General features: G+C 41.0%; 1 protein-coding gene across 6 annotated transcripts in view; it reads left to right on the top strand.

The window, feature by feature from the left end:
* Positions 1–5,203: 5,203 nt before the first annotated feature.
* The window catches only part of arhgap20b (Rho GTPase activating protein 20b), a 106,930-nt gene continuing 102,988 nt past the window's right edge, over positions 5,204–9,145 (top strand). For 3 of the 6 annotated variants that reach the window (XM_068047413.1, XM_068047412.1, XM_068047411.1), the window contains exon 1: positions 5,204–5,420. In XM_068047413.1, coding sequence (XP_067903514.1) covers positions 5,334–5,420 — 87 coding nt within the window. In that variant the 5' untranslated portion in view covers positions 5,204–5,333. Of the gene's footprint in view, positions 5,454–9,145 lie in introns of all 6 variants that reach the window. The other 3 variants (XM_068047414.1, XM_068047415.1, XM_068047417.1) reach the window with 2 other exon arrangements.

The following is a 9,145-nucleotide window of genomic DNA, read 5'->3' as shown; positions in this document are numbered from 1 at the left end:
GACACAAACAGGTTTCTTCCAGTGTCAGTACTGGTTTATCACTTAAATTATGGCACAGAATTACCTGAAGGAACATCCGTGGATTTAATTGGTATCAAATTGTTTGAGTAAATCATCATTTGCTCCTGTAAATGATACTGATATAATCAACAGTCATCTGGGAAATAAGTACATTGGTACCTTCTAGAGATGTAATTCCTAGAATATAACCTAATCAGCCATCTTATTACACAAATGATTTAAGCATGTCGACAGTCCTCTCCCTACTGCTTTCACATGCGTTCAAGTCCTCGGAAGAAGGAATTTTCCTCCACACAAGATCAGGGGGCAGGTTGTTCAACCTTGCCCGTCTAAGAGCGAAGTCCAAAGTACGGAAAGTCCTCATCAGGGAACTCCTCTTTGCTGACGATGCTGCTTTAACATCTCACACTGAAGAGTGCCTGCAGAGTCTCATCGACAGGTTTGCGGCTGCCTGCAATGAATTTGGCCTAATCATCAGCCTCAAGAAAACGAACATCATGGGGCAGGACGTCAGAAATGCTCTGGAAGTGGTTCAAGAGTTCACCTACCTAGGCTCAACTATCACCAGTAACCTGTCTCTAGATGCAGAAATCAACAAGTGCATGGGAAAGGCTTCCACTGCTATGTCCAGACTGGCCAAGAGAGTGTGGGAAAATGGCGCACTGACACGGAACACAAAAGTCCGAGTGTATCAAGCCTGTGTCCTCAGTACCTTGCTCTATGGCAGCGAGGCCTGGACAACATATGTCAGCCAAGAGCGACGTCTCAATTCATTCCATCTTCGCTGCCTCCGGAGAATACTTGGCATCAGGTGGCAGGACCGTATCTCCAACACAGAAGTCCTCGCGGCGGCCAACATCCCCAGCTTGTACACACTACTGAATCAGCGGCGCTTGAGATGGCTTGGCCATGTGAGCCGCATGGAAGATGGCAGGATCCCCAAAGACACATTGTACAGCGAGCTCGCCACTGGTATCAGACCCATCGGCCATCCATGTCTCCGCTTTAAAGACGTCTGCAAACGCGACATGAAATCCTGTGACATTAATCACAAGTCGTGGGAGTCAGTTGCCAGCGATCGCCAGAGCTGGCGAACAGCCATAAAGGCGGGGCTAAAGTGTGGCGAGCCGAAGAGACTTAGCAGTTGGCAGGAAAAAAGACAGAGGCGCAAGGGAAGAGCCAACTGTGTAACAGCCCCGACAATCAAATTTTTCTGCAGCACCTGTGGAAGAGCCTGTCACTCTAGAATTGGCCTTTATAGCCACTCCAGGCGCTGCTCCACACACCACTGACCACCTCCAGGCGCTTACCCATTGTCTCTCGAGATAAGGAGGCCAAAGAAGACAGTCACACAGTATTTGAGACCACCTTTTGAAACTTTATTCAGAAATGAGGTAAGAGAGGCATCAACTATAAAGGCAGCAAACTTTTATTGTATTTTGCCCAGGAGTGTGAGACAATGTTTTGCTCAATTTCCTCTGCAGTTACACATGAACAACCCACGGTATCTTAAAGGTCTAATGTAAAAAGTAGGAAATAATGTGGGATGACTCTACTTTGACTCGACAAAACTCAATTAAAGTGCTACCTATTTGTTTGCTGTCACCTCTATGACTGTAATGGATGCCCACATCAAATAAAAATGTATAATTTTGCTTTGTGAGAAAATAGGCTTGTAAAGGTTAAGGATTTCAAAATGGATGCCATTTACACCACTGACAATTGATAACAGCATCAAATTAGCTTCAGACATTTGACCTAATCATATGAGTGCCAACAAACTCCCTTGCTCAAAACCGATGCATAAACTTCAACTGATTAAGAGGATGGTATTATGCTATACAGATCACAGAGAATGAATGTGGAGCATTTCACTTGGCGAGGGCTCCTGCTGATGATATTAATCTTGACCAAGAATCATTTTTTCTTTATCTGCATTCCTCTGCTGTCTGTAGCATAGTTCAGGTTATAATCTCAGTCCTAGAGTAGAAGTGCAGACAAATAAAGCGAACAAAGGTGTCTGTTTTGCATACTTACATTTTCAGGAATATATAGCTTTTTCATGCAAAATAACCAGTTTAAAATATTTACTTTTGGTTGGAACAAAATACCAAATCAATCCCCAGGTAAAGTTCTCACGAGGTGCAATATTAAGCAATCCAAAATCAGAATGCGCCAGCTTCAGTCCCTAGTATGTGCTGAATTAGCTGATCTCGTGCAGGGTGACAGTAGGAGTGCTAAAGTTGGTAATATGACTGTAAGAGTGCATTCACACATCATTGTACAATCAGTACAAAGCAATGTCACTCCATTTTGCTCCTGGGTCAGTTCGTGCCTTGGCACCAGATTTATACTTCAAGTTTACTGTTGATGTAAAGTGGTTTTCCCCTTTACACCAAGGCTAAACTTGGGGAGAAAACTGTAACAAGGAAAATAAATAGGACCAGCTTAAAATATCTAAAATATCTCAATTTCTTTTGATAGTAATAGTAATTTGTGTAATTCTACTTTGCAGATTTTTATCATTGAGATTTCTAGATGATAGCATTTGATGCACATTAGAAAAGCTTTCTATATTTTAAAAGCTCAGCAATCAAACAACTGATGCAAGATTTGCTTTAAAAAAAGTGTTAAAAATGTTAACAAAGCAGAACATTAACACAACCTGTTACAAGACAACTGAAAATGACAGGAACACATCCCAGATGATGAATATCTGATTGCCTGATAGACATCAGTACTCTAACCCTACTTAGTTATAATGCTGACAATGGGCACTAAGGTAATAAATGATTAAATGTGGAGAGCGAAGCAGAATTAACATTTCAGGTCTGTGCCCTTTCATCAGAACTTCTGATGAAGGGTCACTGGCCTGAAACGTTAACTCTGCTTTTCTCTCCACAGATGCTGCCAGACCTGCAGAGTTTTTCCAGCACTTCCTGTTTTTTTATTTCAGATTTCTAGCATCTGCAGTATTTTGCTTTTATATTAAATGATTAAATGTAATTGGACAATAATCCCTTAATTCTCTCAGTCTTCCCTCCGACAATCTACAAGCTTTTGAAACCCAAACTTGGCATCACTTAATCATTACCTAGTCTTATTCTTTCCAGCCATGACAGTGCCCTGCATTAAGGGTCTTTGCTATTTATTTTGGTTTCTTAACTAAAAATAAATAAAAATTTTGTAAACTTATGAAAGTTGGGTGAATTATTATTGCACTCTATATTTGTGATATAGTGTTTACCATTAGAAATTTATAAAGAATCATTCTTTCCAATGCTGCAAAATACGAGTATTCAAAATGTTTAAAAACTGCTCCAAATTGAGACTTGAAGTATATGCAATGATTGAGCTTAACAAAGAAATGTGAATGAATCAAAACAGCTCAAAGTGAAATTCAATACTGCTTTTACATGGCCCCAGAAACATGTAATTAAACACTATGGTATAAAAGTAAGAGCCCTATCCCAACATGCCAGTCATCTAGTTCAGCTTTCCTGTTCACAGGGAGGCACAAAGTTCAGCCTTGACATTTTTGAATTTCCTATGTGTGTGTGACCATTTCTTTTTATAAACTGTATAATAGAAAATATTTGAAATGCTTTAGGAAGATGGATATTCCCACGATCACATATTTAAAAAGCATAGAAATTGCAGTGATCCACAAACACGTATAATGTGACTTCCACAAGAAATGTGGAATGCTCAGATATTCATCTTACTCTGTTTAAAAATCATCACCATCTGTCTTATTTAGACCCCGTAGAGCATTTGAAGTGGCTGTTTACTGTGATAAGTGATTATGATTTAGGTTTTAAGCTGGAGCATCAAGTTATATTAAAAAAATCATAGACTTTTCTTCCCCCCCATCATCCAGTGTTTTCTCCCCCATTTCCCAAATGGGCTGACTCATCCTCTGCTGCCTTGCCAGAGTACCCACTCTTCAAATGCCAGCTGGGACAGTGAAGCCCTAATTTTAACCAGAAGCGCAAATCTGCTGGGTGAGGGGCAAAGCAAATGCCAATCCCTCCGTTCTGACCTGTGAAGCATGAGGCCCGGGTAATTTTGCCCTGTGGGCTTTATCTGCATACTGCTGACCAGCTGCCCGCCCATAATGGATGAGAAGTGGCAGCTGGCCAGTGGGCAGGAGTGGACTTTCAGGCATCAGGAGGCTGTCAACTGGCACCAAAAGAATGGTCTCCAACGACAAGTTAATTCTTGGGGAGGAGGTTTCCAGAGGTTCTCACAGGAGGGAAGAAGGTAAAAGGAGATTTAAAGCTTCCTTGTGGGGCCCGGACGAGCACTTTTGCTCCTCCAGGCCGCAAGGAAAGTTGTTAATGTTGACTCTCTTCTGTCTGCCTTATCCTCGTCCTGCTGCTTTCACCAGGCGATTATTTCCACTTAGGCCACATCAAATAATGCTTTTATTCCCTGATCAGCATATTTAAAGAAGACCCCACTGATTTTTGATGGGTATCCTTGCTGCCCGCTCTGAGGAGCAGGTTAAAATTCCAGACTGCAGGTTCAGCGGGTAAGTCACCTGACCAATTTTAACTGCCCACCCACCTGGCTTCCGTCAAGTGAGTAAGATTACAACTGACTCTAGAGGGTCAGCAGGCTAATCAACCATGTGGGGCATAACACTGTAGCTTTATCCTGACTTCTCCCAATGTTTTCATACACGCAGTAGTCACCGAATTGCGATCAGGAGGGAGAAGCAGAGTTGAATTGTTCCTCTCGCACTCCTTTTGCTACCCTTTCTGAGATCAGCTAGCTCAGCACAGACAGAGGACTGAACCTGAGAGTTATTGAGCTATCAGAGAATTAGCAGCAATAAGTTAACACTGTGAGTTGCATATATTCTGGGACTGAGATCGGAAATATTTCCCAACTGGTATGTTAATGTAATATTAAGCATATTATTAAATATACAAAGGGCTAAGCTGGTGAACATTGGGAATTCAAAAGGAACCATTTATCAAAGCATCCTCTTTTAGTGTTGGGATATGAGCTAGTAAATCAGTCTGCTGTGCCCTCAGCACTAAAGGGTTACAGTAGAATGAGGCAAGCTAGATGATGACCTTATTTAGTCAGTGAGGAGGAACAGCCCTTGGATCAGAATAGGACTCTGTCCCAGCTCAGTGGAAAGAAAAACTGTGCAACTCTCATCCAAGATCAAACAGCAAGTCCAGTCAGATCATTATCAGGGGATTTATGCAGATTGCAAGAACAAATACTGTACACAAATCATTCCTCCTGTTGGACATGGGAAGCAAGAAGCATGTGCACTGAAGAATCGAGTCAGCATCATGACTCCCCAGCAAAATAACCGAGTTCAGAGGAAACAAAAAGCAGAAAGTGGAAACCGAATATTTAAAACATCAGAGACAGAAAAGGTTGGTTTGAAAAGATAATTCCCAACCACAGAGGTAAATTTTTAAATGTTCACATTTTAAGGTGGTAGTTTTACATTAGAAATCAAGCTAGAGTTTGAAGCATTATGAAGAATTTTCCCTTTATGATTTTAGATTTTCCTACAGAAAGTTCTTTATATTATAAATAATATAAGTACAGTAAATGCTAGATTCAAAGAAGACTGCTAACTATCAGGGAGAGATTCTCTCTCACAGTAACAATCACTGGTAACTGAGATGCAGAGAATATTCTGTTCTTAATATTCTTAACAGTACTTTTGTATTCATTCAATTCCAACAACTGAAAATAAAATTTTAAAATTTTTCATCCAGAGGTTGCAGAGGGAGCAAATGGTAAAAGTGTATGTTTTATCGTCTATTTCTAGTGCAATTAATCTATTGATAACTTATAAACTACCTCTGTCAGTCTGATTAACCAATTGATAACTAGTAAAATGCTGAAACGCCTAATCCAGTGATTATTTACTGACTGATTTATAAACTACCCAGATAGTGAGATTAATCCATTGATGACTTATAGACTGTTTTGTTAGTGTGACTGACCCATCAGTAACTTATAGACAATCTCTGTTAGTGTGACTGATGTATCCAAATTTATAAGCCTCTCCTGTCTATAACTTTGACAAAGGTTTGCAGTGTGGAACGGTTCTGATCAATTTCACACTCATTTGGACAGAGCTGCTCATCAGTGTAAGGCCCAAAAACTCCTGTCAAGCTCCTCTGTTTCACGACTTGATCGACACTTGCAAACATTCTCTGTGTCATTCCATTCTGTATGGAGGGATTTCCTATGTTCATTGTTGCCACGCATTCTCCACTTCCTCGCCTTCAGGATATACCTGACAAACAATTTTACCATCTGGTGTGGGGAAGCAACTCCATTGAAGCTCTGTACACAGAGATCCTTCCCAGTATCACTGGAAACCTTGTGTGGCGAGTGCTGCACCATGTAGCGACCTCCAATTAGTGCCAGAGCCACTTTAAAGATTTCCTGGCTATTCTGCAGCCAGCCAGAAACTGTGTTCCGTATTTACGCAAGGTGCCAAAGGCTGCAGCCCCTCTTTCACTAGAGGCTGCTCCACAATCTTAAGTTTCACTTCTTCCCCACATTGAGTGTCAGTCTTGGCACTTACCTCTGAGTCAGGGGTTGATGGGTTTAATGTCCTCTACAGGATTTAAGAGCATAATCTGGTACAGAGTTGAGGGAATACTGTATTGTTGGAGGTGCCGCCTTTTGGATGAGGCCTTATCTATCCACTCAGGACTCAGGCGGTTGCAAAAAATTCCTTGACACTATTTAAAGAAGAGTAAAGGACGTTTTCCTGGTCCTGACCAACAATTATACCTCAACCAACACCATCAGGAACAAATTTCTTGGTCATTAATCTCATTGCTCATTGTGGATCATGCTGTGGACAAGTTGAGCACTGCATTTGCCTAAATATAATAGTGACTGCACTGCAAAAATAAGTAATTAATTGGGTGTAAAATGCTTTGTGGCATCCTGAGGATATTAAATACAAGTGTTTCTCACTCTTCATTTTTGTCACCGGGTCTACTGGGTAAGCAAATCGGAGGTACTTCAGGAAATCTGCTCCTGGGCTTGGCATAAATAGCCATCCACCAATCCCAGATGCTAAAGATTAGCAGTGAAGGTCTGTCAAACTGCTTGCCCATATTTCAAACTCTAGTATATGCTCAGCTGATCATCGAGTACAATCAAGCAGCTCATTTAAAATCTTGCAAAGCTAGTGGGCATTGCAGAACTGTTTAAAAACAATTGTAATTTGAAACCACCAGTACACAATTTTAATTTGTACAGGGCATCTGTTCTTTATTAGTGATGTGACTGCGATGTGACCTGAAAGGTCACAGACCTGAAACGTTAACTCATTTGTTTTTAGCCTGTTTGACTTTAGAGCTATTTATTTTCATGTTGTAGTATTAGTTTTGCATTTATTTTTGAACATAGAATTGCAATGATTTGAACGTGATGGAATTAGGAAAGGAAGTGCTGTCATTAATCAAACCTAGTTACATGACATAAATGCACAATTTCAAATTGGGAACAGCCAACTTGTTTTTAGATCTCCTCTTTTCTGTCTCTAGCTGCATGTGTGTATCTGAATGTGGTTACATGCTGTAACCACATGGAGAGGGTTGTGAAATCTGTCATGCAGTCCCCCCCCCCCCCCCCCCCACCTGCCAAGACTGAGGCACATTAATTTTGTCATATGAACATTGATTTGAAACTGTTGCTGAAGTGAAGGAAGGACTTGTTTAAAAAAACATCACCAGGCCCTTGGCTGGAAAGACATTTGCATATTAACAGACGGTGCTTGTGGAGACAAAGGGGTTACTTCCCTTATCCAATTTAACCCACAATGGACTTTAAGCACCAGACATTGAAGGTGAGGGAGCTTAAATTTCAGGATGACTGCTGGGATGGCCGAAGCCACAAACAGAGGTGGTCAGACTAGCTGGTTATGTGACTAGCCTGCTTTGCAACCTGTTTTTTTCTGAATTGTACAAACAGTTTCAACTAAGAGACCGCAGTATGCTCCTGGACTGAAGAAGACCTCTCCTGTCTGTCTGCTCCCATCTCTTCCTCATGGAACTCCAAATCCACTAAAGACACATGAACCACAAGAGAGAAAGGTCTCCTACAGCGAACCAGGTTCAAGAAGAATACTGGGCCCCAACAAACAGCAAGATCTACCTACAATCAATGACTCTACATTGGGCTCAAAGAACCATAACAAAAACCCTCTTCAGAGATTGCCTCAAACTTTTCCACTTTATTTTCTCCTCTTTTCTGTCTCTAGCTGCATGTGTGTATCGCGTATGCATGCTAGCGTGGGCATGTTGTGTATCTGTAGGCGCTAACCGAATTAGAGTTTAAGTTTAATAACATGTCAACCTTTCTTCTTTAAACCTAAGAAAACCTGTTTTGGGCTGGTTTCTTTGCCTTATAATTGGATTCACTAAGGGGGAGCTAAAAACAGTGTTTTAAAAATTATGGTTAGACCAGGTGAAGGCTGAGAGGGAACCCTAGACCCCTTTCTCATCTGGTCGTAACAGAGCTGCCACAGACAGGTTCACATCAGAAATGGAAAAGCGTTATAGAAGTTGCATTCCTTTGAAGTTGGGGCTAAGGCACAGTCCTAGACAGAGCAGCGATGACTTTAGTCCACATTCAACTGTGCTACATCTAGGGAAAGTGTTTGATGCTGGCACCAGGTGCCAAAAATGGAAAGAAAGATGTGAAGAAAGCTTATATTTGCACAGCACCTTATCACATTGCTGAACAATTGCAAAGCATTTCATGCAGTCAGTGCAGTGACCATCATTATGTAGGAAAAAGTGTTGCATTTCCCTGTAGTAAAATTTTGCATCTTGATAAGCACAAAAATAGATATAAGTTTATTTGCAGTTCCAAGTTCAGAGCTTGAGTGAAATTTTGTACCAACACAGTTAAATTTCTCGCTCATCAATTACAACTGAAATGTAGTGGCCAACTTGCTGTACACTTGTAAAATTTTTTTGGCCTGCTGCACACTTATTGAGCCATTTCTACAAAGGAACCTTCTGTGGTTTTAGCCTACATTTGGGAATAACGCTTCAACTTTGCTCATAAAAGGTTAACACTTTCAGAGATTGCGGAATGGGGAAAAAAGAGCACAGGG

The sequence above is a fragment of the Heterodontus francisci genome, chromosome 15 (genome assembly GCF_036365525.1).
Source record: "Heterodontus francisci isolate sHetFra1 chromosome 15, sHetFra1.hap1, whole genome shotgun sequence".
Taxonomy (NCBI): Eukaryota; Metazoa; Chordata; class Chondrichthyes; order Heterodontiformes; family Heterodontidae; genus Heterodontus; species Heterodontus francisci.
Note: the sequence above shows the minus strand (reverse complement) of the source record. Positions and strands in the feature narration are given on the sequence as shown.